Source organism: Choloepus didactylus, chromosome X (genome assembly GCF_015220235.1).
Source record: "Choloepus didactylus isolate mChoDid1 chromosome X, mChoDid1.pri, whole genome shotgun sequence".
Lineage (NCBI taxonomy): Eukaryota > Metazoa > Chordata > Mammalia > Pilosa > Megalonychidae > Choloepus > Choloepus didactylus.
The window spans coordinates 136,741,601-136,758,032 of NC_051334.1; the positions used below are offsets into that span (position 1 = coordinate 136,741,601).

The following is a 16,432-nucleotide window of genomic DNA, read 5'->3' on the forward strand; positions in this document are numbered from 1 at the left end:
ATTGTGTTGTTTAACCTCCAGGTATTTGTGAATTTTCTAAGTGTCTTAGGGTTATTGACTTCTAATTGTATTCCACTGTGGTCAAACAATGTGCTTTGAATAATTTCAATTTTTTAAAATTTATTGAGGTTTGTTTTATGTCCCAGCATATGATATATTCTGGAGAAAGTTCCGTGAGCACTAGAGAAGAATGTGTATCCTGGTGATTCAGGATGTAATGTTCTATATATGTCTGTTAAATCCAATTCATTGATCAGATTGTTTAGGTTTTCAGTTTCCTTATTGGTCTTCTGTCTGGTTGATCTATCTATAGGAGAGAGTGATGTGTGATTATTGTGGAAGCAACAATTGCTTCCTTTAGTTTTCCAGTGTTTCTCTCATGTATTTTGTGGTACCTTGATTGGGTGCATAAACACTTGACTGTTATTTCTTCTTGTTGAATTGCCCCTTTTATTAGTATGTAGTGGCCTTCTTTGTCTCATAACATCCTTGAATTTAAAGTCTATCTTATCTGAAGACTAATATTGGTACTCCTGCTTTCTTTTGTCTGTAGCTTGTATGAAATATTTTTTCCATCCTTTCACTTTCAATTTCTTTGTGTCCCTGTGTTTAAGATGAGTCTCTTGTATGCAACATATTGATGGTTCATTTTTTTTTAATCCATTCTGCCAATCTGTATCTTTTGATTGGGGAGTCTAATCCATTTACATTCAATGTTATTACTGTAAAGGCATTTCTTGAATCGGCCATCTTATCCTTTGGTTTAATTTGTCATATATATTTTTCCCTCTCTGTATTAATATCCTTTAATGTATCCATACTGAATGTCTTTAGTACTAAACCTTTCTCAATTGCTCTCTCTGCTTTCTTTGTTTCTCTGTCGGTAGGGCTCCCTTTAATATCTCAAGTAGGGCAGGTCTCTTGTTAGCAAATTCTCTCAGCATTTGTTTGTCTGTGAAAAATTTAAGCTCTCCCTCAAATTTGAAGGGGGCTTTGCTGGATAAAGAATTCTTGTTTGGAAATTTTTCTCTCTCAGAACTTTAAATATGTCATGCCACTGCCTTCTCGCCTCCATGATGGCTGCTGAGTAGTCACTACGTGGTCTTATGCTGTTCCCTTTGTATGTGGTGAATTGTTTTTCTCTTGTTGCTTTCAGAACTTGCTCCTTCTCTTCAGTATTTGACAGTGTGATCAGAATATGTCTCGGAGTGGGTTTATTTGGATTTATTCTATTCAGAGTTTGCTGGGCATTTATGATTTTTGTATTTATGGTATTTAGAAGATTTGGGAAGGTTTCCCCAACAATTTCTTTGAATACTCTTCCCAGACCTTTACCCTTCTCTTCCCCTTCTGGAACACCAATGAGTCTCATATTTGGACGTTTTATATTATCTATCATATCCCTGAAGTCCATTTCGATGTCTTCGATTTTTTTCCCCATTCTTTCTTTTGTTCTTTCATTTTCTGTTCTGTTGTCTTCCAGGTCACTGATTTGTTGTTCAACTTCCTCTAGTCTTGTACTATGAGTATCCTGAATCTTTTTAATTTGGTCAACAGTTTCTTTAATTTCCATAAGATCGTCTATTTTTTTATTTACTCTTGCAATTTCTTCTTTATGCTCTTCTAGGGACTTCTTCATGTCCTTTATATCCTGTGCCATGCTCTTCTTCATGTACTTTATATCCTGTGCCATGGTCTCATTGTTCATCTTTAGTTCTTTCATTAATTGCTCCAAGTACTGTGTCTCCTCTGATCTTTTGATTTGGGTGCTTGGGCTTGGGTTATCCATATCATCTGGTTTTTTCATATGCTTTAAAATTTTCTGTTGTTTTTGGCCTCTTACCATTTGCTTAACTTGACAGGGTTCTTTTAGGATTTGTAGATAGATTAAAACCACTTATCTCTAATTTGTCAGATCTACAGCTTCTTGGAGTACACTTTAACTAACCAGCATGTGGCATCCGTGAGCCACCTATTCCCCTCAAGCCACTTCTCCCCCACTTTGTCTTTGTGGTGAGTGGGAGTGTGAGTCTTGTGGGGTCCAATTGGTGTACCAAGCTTGCGTGTGTAGTTGGTGTTGCCCGCCTTGTATATGGGGTGTGTTTCTGGGTGGTCGGTGTGGGGGGGTGGCTCTAACAATCAAATCTCCCTGGTGCTCCTGGAGATTTAAAGCTGCTGAAGTAGTCTAATCTTTCAGTTCAGTCCCGCCACAGTTTGTCTCTGCTGCTGAGCCACAAGTCCTTGGTATCGGCTTATGGTCCCTGAGACTTGCAAGTGGGTCCCTCTTCCAGGCCGTGCACCCTCAGGTCCTCTGTTGAGGGATGACTGTGCTATGTCACAGGTGAGCGCCGTACCCCCAGGGTGGTTCTGGGCTTCAGGGCTGTGTAGGGAGGCTCCCAGTCTGCTGAAAGAATGGATGAATGGGGTGTATTAATTCACACTGCTCCGCCTTCCCACCTCTGGGACAACCAGAGAAGGGCCCTGTCTTCCCACCTTTGCATATGTGCCTGATTTTGTTGTAGTCCAGCTCTTTCCCATATTATGTTCATCCCCAACTCCAAAAGTCTGTTTTGTTTTGTTTTGTTTTGTTTTTCCTGTTTTTGCTAGTGCTACCTCCTCTCCTCTGGGATGACTGCTCTCAGATTTTCCATGTCTGGTCTCAGTCTACCTATGTTTGGAGTTTTTGATCAGCAGTCTGAGTTTTCAACCAGAGCTGCAACTGTAATTTTCCCTCCTAGTTCCCAGCACTGATAACCCTCTTCCCACAGGACTGTACCTGGCAGGGAGGGTTACAGGTACCCTGGCCACAAAAACTTACAGATTTCACTGATCTCAGCATTTCCACATGTTCATGAGTGTTGTATGAAGTATGCCCAAAGTCAAATTGCTCTGCGGTGTCTGGTCCACGCAGTTCCTGGCTTTCTACCTACTTCCCTGGAGGAGTAACTAAAACGTACACCTCACCACTCTGCCATCTTGCCCACCCCCTCTAGTTTAGGTTTTTGTACACTGTGTGTAGCCTTTTAAAATGGGAAATGCTGTTTAAGTTATAAATGACCTATATATTCACCAGTGTGGCTCTCATGGTTTTTAAATAAGATTAGTATTATCAGTTTATAATGCCTGTTAATAAAAGAATTTATGGTTTGATAAAATTGCTGCTAAACAATCATTGGATTACAATCCTCCTCAAATAAACCCATCTATAAAAAGAGTGAACTTGAGGTTTCACACAAGCCATTTACTATAGAAATGGTAAAGTTTTCCTTTGGTTTTTATCCCCAAGTTTAGATATTCTAGAAAATGCTGTAGTACATAGTTGAGTCTTAATTTTTCAAATATGTGATAAAAGTATTTTAAAATTCTGTTTATAGTTTTTGATCTGCATATTATAATTAATGTGAATATCCAAATATAAATGCAAATAAAGTATCAGTAACACCTAAATCATTTTACTATACCACATAAAGTATATTCTTGGCCAGCATATCTGGAAAGGATTTACCTTTCTGCAAAAATGGATGTTACATGCAATATGAGATAACCATGAGGCAAGTAAATGATGTACCCACTGGAAATCCCACTGTCTATCCCATCTGAATTCCCTTAACCCTCTCCGTAAACTGCATTAGCTGAGAAGCTTTACATCAAACTGTTATTTAGTGGTAGCTTATCCTTATTTATATTTGTATTCATTGCATACACATTATACCTCATATTAGCAATTACATTACTCTACAGGAAATATGTATTGGCATAGGCTCTTACCTTTGCTTTACAAAATTGTTCTAACTACTTGGAAAATAGTCTTTAAAATAGTTTCACTCTTCTTATTCATAACATTAATTTTTTCATTTAACCTTTGAGGTAGCATTTAGGTAGAGTTGAAAGAATATTATAATATTTATTTTGTACCCTCTCCCCACGAAGTTTATGTTTGAATTATATGCACATGTGAGATTATTTGCAATAGTTTGCAGGTTTCAAGAGTGTAAATGAATAATCATACATTTTTTGGACTGTGTTATAATTCATTGTCTTAAGAAGGATTTAACTGCAGATTTAATAATCTAATAATCTGTTGGTTGCAGTTTTTAAAAAGGCACTGGATGTCTAACTGCCAAACTGTCTGAAGGGAGGCACTAAGAAAGGATAAAAAAAATTGTACATGTAGTGAAGTAAATATTTAAATCCATCACTTGAATAGATTTAACAAACACAGGGAACTTCTTTTTTGTTTTTAATTTCATTTTCCTTTGATAAAAGGCTCATTTTGAAATGAAGATGAAAATGTATTCATCTTACTTGAATGTGAGGAAATGATTCATACAATATGAGACAAGTATGTACAGTAAAAATGTGGGAAATAGTAGCATACTGAGACTGTGTGTAAAATTTATGCCTTTCTAAGCCTAGCAGCCTATTTGGCTTTGAACAGTGTTATCCCAGCAGCCATTCATTACTGTGCCCAGCCCACAACTATTTATTTTTCTTTTTTTTTATTTTGAAATAAATTCAAAGTTATAGGAACAGTTGCAAAAACAATACTAACCACATACACAGAATTCCATCATACCCTGACCCCCCTCCCCCGATAGCTCAATCCACCAACTTTAACATGCTGTCACATCGCTATTTCTTTCCCTCCCTCCCTATCTATCATCCATCATCTATTGCTCTGTCTTCTGAACATGAGAGCTAGCCGCACACATCCTTGAACATACACTATAATTCACGTATACACTTCCCATGAACAAGAACATTCTTTTATGCAATCCCATTAAGTGCAGCTAAGAAGTACAAGACATTCAACAATGATACAAAGCTTACATTCTATATTTCCTTTTCTTATGTCTCAACTGTGTCCCTTTAAGCCACCTGTCTTCTATCCTCCAATCCCATCCAAGTTCATCCTTGGCATTCAATTGTCATCTATTTAGACTGTCTTTTTTTTTTTTTCAATTGTGGAGACATATATACAGCCTAAATCTTCCCATTCCACCCCCTCCCTAGCCTTCCATTAGTGGGATTAATCACATTTAGAATGCTGTAATGCTCTTTCCCATCATCCATTACTAGAAATTTCCCTTCACCTCAAACAGCAACCCTACACTCATTTCTTAACTCCCCATTGCCCCTTCCCCCATTTCTCTTAACCCAAACTCTACTTTTCATCTCTATGGTTATATTCTCTGATAATTTCTTTGTGTTTACTGTGGGGCTTAAAATTAACCTCTTAAATCCATATCAATCTTGTTTTTCTTTGATACCACCTTCACTTCAATAGGACACATTAACTATGTTCCTTTACTCCTCCATTCCCCCACCTTTATATAGTTGTCTAAAATTACATATTTTACATTGAGTTCAAAACCACTGATTTGTCATTAGAGTTTGTGTATTTTATATCATGTAGGAAGTAAATAGTGGAGTCACAGTTCAAAAATTATTGACTTCTATTTGTATTCCATTGTGTTTGGAGAATGTGCTTTGAGTATATTCAATTTTTTTTTTTTTTTAATTTCTTGAGGCTTCTTTTATGTCCCAGCTTACGGACCCTTCTGGAGAAACATCCGTGATCACTAGAGAAAAATGAGTGTCTTGGTGATTTGGGATGTAAGGTACTATATGTCTGTTAAAATTCTCTATATCTCTTTCTTCTTTCTTTGTTTCTCTGTTGGTAGGGCTCCCTTTAGAATCTGAAGTAGGGCAGGTCTTTTATTGGCAAAGTCTCTCAGCATTTGTTTGTCTGTGAAAAATTTAAGCTCTCCCTCAAATTTGAAGGAGAGCTTTGCTGGATAAAGTATTCTTGGTTGGAAATTTTTCTCTCTCAGAACTTTAAATATGTCATGCCACCGCCTTCTCGCCTCCATGGGGGCCGCTGAGTAGTCACAACTTATTCTTATGTTGTTTCCTTTGTACGTGGTGAACTGCTTTTCTCTTGCTGCTTTCAGAACTTGCTCCTTCTCTTCAGTATTTGACAGTGTGATCAGAAAATGTCTTGGAGTGGGTTCATTTGGATTTACTCTATTTGGAGTTTGCTGGGGATTTATGCTTTGTGTATTTATATTGTGTAGAAGGTTTGGGAAGTTTTCCCCAACAATTTCTTTGAATACCTTTTCTAGACCTTTACCCTTCTCTTCCCCTTCTGGGACACCAATGAGTCTTAAGTTTAGACGTTTTATTTTATCTATCATATCCCTGAGATCCATTTCGATTTTTTCGATTTTGTTCTCCATTCTTTCTTTTGTTCTTTCATTTTCTGTTGTGTGGACTTCTAGGACACTGAGACGTTGTTCAGCTTCCTCTAGTCTTGTATTGTGAATATCCAGAGTCTTTTTAATTTGGCCAACAGTTTCTTTTATTTCCATAAGATCTTCTATTTTTTTATTTACTCTTGCAATGTCTTCTTTATGCTCTTCTAGGGTCTTCTTTATGTCACTTATATCTCAGGCCATGGTCTTCTTGATGTCCTTTAAATCCTTTGCCATGTTTCCATTCCTCGATTGTAGTTCTTTGATTAATTGTGCGAGGTACTCTGGCTCTTCCGATATCTTGATTTGTGTGTTTGGAGTTGGATTCTCCATATCGTCTGGTTTTATCATATGCATTAAGATTTTCTGTTGTTTTTGGCCTCTTTGCATTTGCTTTGCTTGATAGAGTTCTTTCAGGTTGTAAAAAAAAATACCTATCTAATTTTTCAGAAACACAGTTTGGTGATGTACACTTTCTCTAACTAACCAGCAGATGGCGTCTGTGAGTCACCTATACCCCTCAAGTCAGTTCTCCACCTTGTCCCCGCAGTGTGTGGGGAAATGATTCTTGTGGGGTTCAGTTGGAGAACTCAGTTTGGGTGTGTTGCTGGAGCCATCCTCCCTGAATGTGGGGTGTGTGTACGGGTGGCCAGGGAGGAAGGACAGTTTTAATATTCAAATCCCCCAGGTTCCCGGGGATTCAAGGACACTGCAAGAGTCTAAGCCTTCATTTCATTTCAGCCCCAGACCCTCTCCCTCGCTGTCCCAGAAACCACCGGACTTGGCGTAGCGTCCCTGGGTTCTCCAAGCGGGTCCCTCTGCCCAGCCGCAATCCTCCAGGACCTCTGCCAAGAGAATGCCATGCTACGTCACCAGTGCGCGCTGTCCCTCAAGGGAAGCCCCAGGCCGCCAGGCCGTGCCAGGGCGCTTTCAGCCTGATGCAAAGATGGCCGAACGGGGCATCTCCACACCCCCCTCCTCGCACAGTTCCTCCTTCCCAGCTCCAGGACAACTGGCGGGGCTCTGGGCTGTGGGCAAGGCCCCGGGCAGGAGTTTATCCAGCCCTCCGGGGAGCCAGCTGCTAGCCGCAGGGTTTCTTTCTGCTTCCGGCTCTCCCCTCCTTTCCCCCGGCCCCAAGGGTATCTGCAGCGGGCTATCTTCCAGGCCAGACACCGAGAGGCCGGCCCAGCCCCCTCTTGCTGTGTTTTACTGCGTGGCTCCCACTATCGCAGCTGCAGCCGCTCTTGGGTTTTTCCCTTTTTTTTTTTCTTTAAAAGAGCCCATCAGTCTCCAGACACCAAACCCTGGCTTTCCCAGACCGCCGCGTGGCTGCAGGTCTTCCAGCCAGCTTACTCACTCATTTCAGAATGCAGGCTCCCGGTTTCACCAAGTATACAGCCTCTGTGGAACTAGAAGACCTCGTCCAGCTGGCACTTCACTGTAACCGGTATTCTGGGTCACTTTCTAGTTTTTATCTAGTGTTTTTCACGGAGGTGTATTTTTGCCCTGTCTCACCTAGCCGCCATCTTAGTTTTTCCCCCACAACTATTTTTTAGGAAGTTTTGTGTTCACAATGAAATGAGTGTTGACTTTGAAATTATGCATTTATATTAATGTTACTATAAACCAATGGGAATAGTAATTTTTAAATGAACTTGCTAAGTATTGAGAAACTAAACTACTAAACTATAAATTATATATTAATGTAGCTGCTTTCTCTAAAAGGCATCTCACAATGAATTTCTGTTGCTTGACTATTTTCTTGGCGAACATTTGAACTAAGGCAGTGACTGGGATCGGTGATCTAGCTAAGTATTTTGAAAAACATTGGTTTGGTGTTCACAGGGAAAGAAAATATAATATTTTTCCCACTCAAAAAAAGAGAGAAGCTATTAAAATTGCCCAGACAAGAAATTATTAGGGTTCTAACAAAGGGCAGTGGAGATGGAAAAGAGGCGATGACTTAGAGAAAGGATGTATAATTAACAGAGCTGATGACCAAATCAGATGAAAAGAAGGAGAGAGGGAAAAATCAAGGAGAACCAAGGTATCCAGCTTAGATGGGTGGATATTGCGACCATTAATTAAATTACAGAATAGAGAGCAGGAGCAAGTACCCAGGTTGGGGGGGGGGGGGTGTATATGCATGTTGGGCATACAGCCAATCAGAAACACAGGTCTATAGATCTGAAAAAAACATTCTGGGATGGAAATTTAGACTCAGCAGAGTATAAGTGGTATCTGGAGACATAAAATCTCCAGAGAGCTTTTAAGAGTAAGCAAACAGAAGGGCATGCATGCAAGAAGAAAAGTTAGGTAAGGGAATCAAAAAGATTACAAAAGAATCAGGGAAGAAAAACGAAGTAGAAACCAAGAAGGGAGTTTCAAAAAGAACTATGTAGTCATTGTTGTCAAACGGCAAAGTGGGTTTCAAAGTAAGGAGGTACATGTAACTTTTAGTGAGGGACTGAAATCATGGAGAAATGGAGGTGAATGCAGTGGGTTAAGGAGTGAGCAGAAACTAGAGACTTAGAAATGGCAAGTTTGGCCCTAAAAGAAAGCAAAGAAAAAGGCAACAGACTGGAGGACAATCAAGTTTAACGATAGAGGTCTGAGTACATTTATAAGGTGAAAAGAGAGAGAAAAGACATAGACGAATAAGAGGATAACTGATAAAGCGAAGAAACAGGATGATGCATTCAAGGACTCAAATAATGGGACATGTATTAATGCTACTCAACTACTATTCAAATTAAAAATATTCATTACACATGAAAACTTAGAAAGACCATATTTACTTTACATTACTGCACATACTTAAAGGTACCAAAACCTAATCCTAATATATACATAAAATTGGAAATATTCTATGTTTCAACTTTTTTACTGACCTAGTTGTCCCCAATTAGTCTGAATTACTGAAGTTTAACAATATTCTAAATTTGAATACTACAATAAAGACCAGGTTTACAAACCAGACAAGTAGAAAGGTCAGTTCATCTCTGAAGCTTATAATAATTTCACAGGAGAGACAAAGCTTTTGCACAAACTCTGATTCGAAACAAATCAGGATATGTCACAATCCCAGGAGGTGGCTTCCCCTTCCAATATAATACCAACCACGATCATAGAAAAGACATTAAAATATTTTCTTTAGGGTTATTCTTTAAATAAAAACATGTACTGTATTTGTAAGAGTCTTCATTACAATGTTTTATCATAATAGTAATGAGATACATTTGAAGACAAATATATATGGCATTTAAATAAATCAAATAATCCTTAAAACTAACTTGATATAATTACTATGCTTTTTAAAAAAATGTTTCATTAATTATCAAATCACTTAGAAATTCATGGTTTATCATTTTTACAAGAATTTTACATTAATTTACATTAAACATGATCAACAAAAAGTTAGATTTTCATTATTTGTTGAGTCTCTTATTAAAATACATTAATGAATTCCCTTAAAATAATTTTAATAATTTAATTAATAAAAGAATGTATTTCCTGGAATACCTTTACTTTGAGAAATGTAGCAATTTTATTTTAGCAACAAGGACACTAAATTTTACACACAAGACTAGTAATTTACCCAATAGTGTCTTGAGAGCCTAATAAAGTTAATACATCCCTCCTGCAGTATTTTACTTACTCATATAATCTAACCCAGTTTATCTTCTTGCTCACATAGTATGGCCAATATGTTGAAACACTTTGCTTAGTTGCAAGTGTTTACCTGAAAAAATACTATCCAAAATTAACCTTGGCAACTAAGAAGCAATAATGGAGAGCTGGACTTCCTACACTCACACACACATCGAATAACTACACTGAATAACAGCATCATGGATATTTTGCCATCGATAGAAACAAAGAAATCCCATAGCTCAGCCATTTATACATGATGGGATAAAATTGCACAATACCCCGTATGTTCCATAACATGGCAAAACTAAAGGATTCATCACTGAGCAAGCTCAGTGATAATTTGATATATATCTCAATTCTTCTTCAAGAGTACTGTATTTCAATGTTTAATGAACTATAAATCAATTTAAATTCAATAATATGTCCTATGAATCACCCCTTTCTATTCTCTGGAGATATGTGATTAAAACAAAGTTTCCTTTTTATCTTTTAAAGAAAGACACTTCATAGAAATTGATGATGAAAATACTGTCAGTTCTGAATAATAGTTGTGACTTCATTTAGAGTGTAGTATCTCAATTTTATAACGCTTTTTTGACATCTTAGGGAAAAAAATGTTGACATAATCCATTTTTTGTGGTGTCCTAATGCTGACATCTTCTGACTACTGAGGAGAACTACATATCTCCTTCAAACATTTCTCAGCCAAATATATTTAACTTCAGTGACTGAAGCTTATCTTTATACCTATGTTATTAAGGAAGAAGTGAACATTTGTTGAATGTTACATAATGGATATTTCAAATATCATCTCATTTGATCTCTTAGAAACTTCATAACATAACCAACATTACAGAAGATACATTTAAGTCATAAAAACTAGACACTATTATCAACAAATGATGCTATTACACAAAAGAATTGTCTATTTTTAAAAGGCTAACTAAGGCCTCTATTAAGACTTTTTAATTGAGCAGTTCATTTGGGTTACTATATATATTTAAAAGCAATAAAACTATTTATTGTAAAATATTTATTCATTTGATATCAGGCTATCTACAGCAGATAACAAAGCAGCATAGCACAGGCTGTGGATTCAAATCTTAGCTCTGCCACCTATTAGTTATGGGACCTCAGGCATATTACTTAAGCTCTCTGTGCTTTAATTTCCCCACCTGTAGAAGAGGAATGATAAGAGCTGTACTTACCTCATATGGTTGTTATAAAGATTAAATGAATCAATATTTGTAAAGCACTTAATAAGTGCTATGCAACTGTTCTGACATATAGTCGGAATTTGTGTAGTTTTACTATACTAGTTACACTAGTAACTAGTAGAAGATAAAATAAAATGTAAAATCTCTTTTATTAGTTAGAAGCACTAAAATTTCCACTATGACACTGGTCATTCAACAAGTTTTATCTATTAAAGTTTAGTGACTATGTTTGTTCAAGTTCCCATGAAGAAAAAAAGGGGATTTTAAATTAAATGACAGAATGAAAATAACTGAATCTGTAGGGGGTTGGGATAAATGATTTTCAGCATTACTGATCAGAGTTCTGCTCAGATGTCTTCCTCCTTTTGCCCATGTCTTTCATTTCTTCTTTATCTATTTCAGTGATCAAGTAACTCAAGGCTCATTAGAAGGATTCAGTAATTGTTTGTTGAGGGATTAAACTTATCACAGACTTGCTAACACATGTATTTATTGCTTTGGTCTTATAAGACATATAATATTTTTGTTTTGGCCATATGATAGTCTACTTCCAAATATATGTTATAATCCTGCACATGGAAACAGGCCAGTATGCAGATAGATCCACTTCTACCAAACAAAGAAAAACATGAAATATAGTCCTATTTATCGGTGATATAAATTTCAAATTACTTACAATTTAGATAATCATAATTTTTTAAAAGGCTAAAAACAGAATTTAGATAAACTTTGAGCTACGGGAAACAGAAAAGGTGCATAAAGACTAGAGAATTTGCTATTCATGGAGTACGGGGCCTTGTTTGCACTGTCAGAAATATCAATAATGGATAAGATTACTCCAAATTCTGATGACCTACCAGATAACAACCTTAACCACAAATAGATAATAACACAATATTCAAAAAGATATACAGAGTAAAATTTCATTGAACTCTGTAAAATGGAAATCTGGTATACTTCACAGAGGTCTGAGCTTTTGTTTTAGGTAAGATAAAACTGTTTCTTAAGAAATTTAGGAAGGTAGCAAGAAGAAAAGGAAATGTTCCAATGTAAGGGAAAAAACTGCTTTCAACCATTTATAGAATCACTTAAATAGCATTTATTTACATGGAAACAGTTAAATGCAAATTGCAAATACATGTCAATAATTTATCAAAACAAGAACAATAAAAGACTTTCTGGGCAACTCTTTTAAAAATTACTACATATTGCTACATAATACTACATATTGCTATATTGTATGTATAGCAATGTAGCATACATACATCTTTCTTGTTAAGCATTCAGTAATTCACAATTAAGATGGATGTACTCACTCAATTATTCTGAATTGCTGAAATTTTGTAGATTGAATTATACATCTACACCACATAAATGTGGGAAACCAAGATAAAATAACACATTCACAATTTATAATTAGAGATATATCCTATCTCATTGACTCAAAACAAAACAGATAAAATCAAAACCACTCATTACAAATTAAATTATGAAAATATAATAGAATACCTTGAAATATTCTTTTCTAATCTGTTTGCTCCGCCTCCTTTCTTCGCTCTGCCATATTATAGGCTGAGATTCTGGCCACTGTTGTACATCAATTCGATCCCTCTGATTTTCTAAGGGCTGTAATGAGAATTTCTTTTAACTAAATAAATGAGAACAAAATAATAGTTATAATAGTAATTTAATTTCCTCTTTACCTGCCACGTGAGGGGTGATAATGGTGAATTTACTTCATCTGCTGAGACACTAAACAAATAAAGATGCAGTAATATGTTAAAATCTTTAGAATTATCCTTAGGTGTACATTAAGAATATTATAAAGTTGCTATTTTGTCAGGAATCTAAAGAATTTACCCTTGCCTACACTTCAAACTAATAATGTAATACTTAAAGTTGACAAAAACATGTTTAAGTTCACAATAATAGATGTTCCTCAGGAAACATCAAAATGGATTTGCTTACTATCAGCCCTATATGCACAGACTATTTTAACAACCTTGCAGAGGCCAAAGAAACGTAATACCTAGAGTCATATAGTCATAGAACACAAAAGATATTTATTATATTGAAATCAGTAATTAAGGCAAAAAAGAATCAACTAATTATTTCTTCTGTAGAAATGCCAAAGAGCTCTGAAGAGTAATTCTTTTTCTCCTATTGAATTGCTGATTATGATACGCAACCATTTCACTTGGATACAGCATGGACTATGGAGGAATTTTTTTTATTTTAGTTTTTTGTTGGTATAAGGCAGACTGTGCAAGCCGTTTTGAGGTGGCAGATTTGAACAAAGAGGTCTTTGGGAAAATATGTAAACAAAACACCCACTAGAGCCACAATCTTTCAACACTGTTATGGAACTTCTCTACAATAAAATAAGTAAATGAAATAACATATAAAATTTAAAATTAGGCAGAAAAAGTAAAATTTCCAAAACTTATATAGAACACATGATTACCCAAAAGAGGTAAGGTTACCAGTGAAAGAAAAACAGACAAAAGTTAATAGTTTTCCTCTATATCAACTATAACCAATTAGAAAGTATACTGGGGAAAATTTCATCCATAAAAAGGAAGGAAAAGTATAAATACCTAGGAAGAAACTTAACTAGACATGCACAGGCTTATATGATAAAACTACAAATGTCTATTAAGGGACTTGAACAAATAGGAAGTTATTAGGCAGAAACAGTAAATATTATAGATACAATTTCTCCAAATTTTGGTGTGTTTTAGAAATTTGATAAAAGAGCTATAAAAATTTGGAAGAATGTATGATCAAGAGGAGGAAAAATATATAATAAAGGGGACTTCCTTACCAGGTAATAAAAAATATATTATATAAAATCACAGAAATAAACTGGTAGTAACTCCAGAATCTACAGATTTTTCAATGGAAGAACAGTATAGGACCACAAGTATAATAATTCAATATACGATAAAAATGACAATTAAAACCATTGTGCAAATGATGGATTATGTAACAAATACTGTTAACTGGTTACCCACTTATAAAATGCACACTGAAATAAAGAAAAAGAAAGAGAAGGGGAAGAGGAGGAGAAGAAGGGAGGAAAGGAGGGAGGAAAAAAACTAGATTCCCTACCTCAAGCCAAATGCCAAAATTAATGGATGGAAAGATTTAAATATAAAGAAACATGAAATCACATAGGTACCTGAAAAATATGGGCAGTAATTTTTAAATATTGGGGTGGTGAAGGCCTAAGTAGAAAATAATCAAAACTAAATACAGACAAACCCGAAGATAGAAAAAGCAAAAATTCAACTTTACTTCTGGCCAAAACAGAAGAACAGGGACTAGCTTTATCTCCCGATTGAAACAACTCAAAGAACGGACAAAAATATTAAATGATGAATTTTAAGATACTGACTACCAGGCAAAAAAGTACATTTATCCTTTAGAGATGGGTAATAGACAAGGTGAACCTCATTGCTGAGCTAGCTTGCTGCATGGAGAGAATTTCAAGGCTGCAGCACAGGGTGGGGGAACCAAGGCAGGGCCCATCAGGTTCCCTGAATTTGGGAAACAGAACTAAGAGTCCGGGTGAACAGAGTTTGCAGGATAGAGTAATAAAGAAGATAACACTGCCCAGAAAAAGAACTTAAGAGATCTACAGAAGCATCCTTCAAGTCAGATGAATACTGATCACTGACCACATATGTGAGGAAAATACCTCAGGCAAAGCAATGAATCACCAAAAAAATTAGAGGGAACAATCCTCAGCTTCACAGAGGGTCAAGAATACTACCACTGTCCACCAGCTGGACTGGAAAATCTCATAATCCATGGGGCATCATACAGAATATTTAAGAACGGTCTTGATTCATAGAGGGACAAACAGAGTTAGACTAAATGCTTTTCTGGTTCCATGTAATAAATAATAAAACCAAGTCTCAAAAATATCAAATTATTACCACGCAATTTAACCACATCCCAGAAAAAGCTGGTGAATATTTATAGGAGTACTAATACTCAATGCCCAAGAAGGTATAATTCACAATGCCTGGCATTCAATCAAAAATTACCAGGCAAGCAAAGATACAGGAAAAGAATGTATCCTTGACCTATAGTGAGGGAAAAAATCCATCAATTGAAAATGACCCAAAATAGCAAAGATAAAATTAATAAAGGACACTAAAAGTTATTATAACTGTATTGCATTCACATGTCCAAGAAACTAGAAGAAAAAATTAACAAGTAGGGACATGATAAACATAAAACAGATGAAAATCAAAGTTCAAGAGGTAAAAACTACATCAGAAATTAAAATAAACTGGATGGCATTAAATGCAGATTACATATTTCATGAGAAATGATTAGTGAACTTGAATATATAGTAAAAGAACTAGCCAAAATAAAACAGAAAAGAAAAAAAATATTGAAAAACGAATAGAACATCAGTGATCTGTGAGAAAACTTCAAGTGGTCTATATACATATAACCAGAATTCCAGAAGAAGGGGTGGGGGTGGGGGAGTCAGGGGAAAGAATAAAATATATTTGAAGAAATAGCCTCAAATTTTCCAATTTCATGAAAATAAGAAACCCACCAATCCAAGAAACTTAATGAACTCCTAGCAAAAGAAATGTGAAGAAAACCATACCAAGAGAAAAATCAAATTCCTTAAAATCAGTGATAAAGAGAAAATGATAAAAGGAGACAGAGAACACATTAGGAAAAACAGAGATAATAATTACAGGAGACTTCTCAAATGAAACAATGTAATCCAGTGGACAGTGAAGAAACTTCTTGAAGGTACTGAAAGAAAAAAAAAGACCAACCTAGAATTTTATACTGGCAAAGAAATCTTTCAAAACTGAAGGGGAAATAAACAACTTTTCAGACATACAAAAGCTGAAAGGATTCAACACCAGCAACTTGCAGTAAAAGTAATTTTAAAATTTTTCTTTCAAGTAGAAGGAAAATGTTATCCATGGAAATATGGAGCTACACAAAGGAATAAAGAGCACCAGAGATGGTAATTAAGGGAGTAAACATAAATGACATTATTCTAATTATTTGTATTTCTTTAAAAATAATTTACTACTAAAGCAAAAATAATAACGTAATTGTGGGGTTTATAACACATATGGAAGTAAAATGACAACAATATAAAAAAGGCCAGGAGGGAAGGAAAAGAAGTACACTGTTGAAGGTTCTCATAAGATTCATGAAATGGCATAATAGTACTTGAAGGTGGACTCTGATAAGTTAAATATTAAGCTATCAACTCTTACCACTAAGATAACTAAACTACCACTAAAATAACATAACACAAAA

The 16,432-nt window shown here is 35.7% G+C and overlaps 1 protein-coding gene across 5 annotated transcripts in view; it reads right to left on the reverse strand.

The window, feature by feature from the left end:
- The window catches only part of LRCH2 (leucine rich repeats and calponin homology domain containing 2), a 177,520-nt gene that overhangs the window by 43,226 nt on the left and 117,862 nt on the right, over positions 1–16,432 (reverse strand). For all 5 annotated transcript variants that reach the window (XM_037822273.1, XM_037822272.1, XM_037822271.1 and 2 more), the window contains 2 exons: positions 12,829–12,877; positions 12,635–12,751 (listed from right to left, as the gene is read on the reverse strand). In XM_037822273.1, the coding sequence (XP_037678201.1) occupies positions 12,635–12,751; positions 12,829–12,877 (166 nt within the window). The remainder of the gene's footprint in view (positions 1–12,634; positions 12,752–12,828; positions 12,878–16,432) is intronic.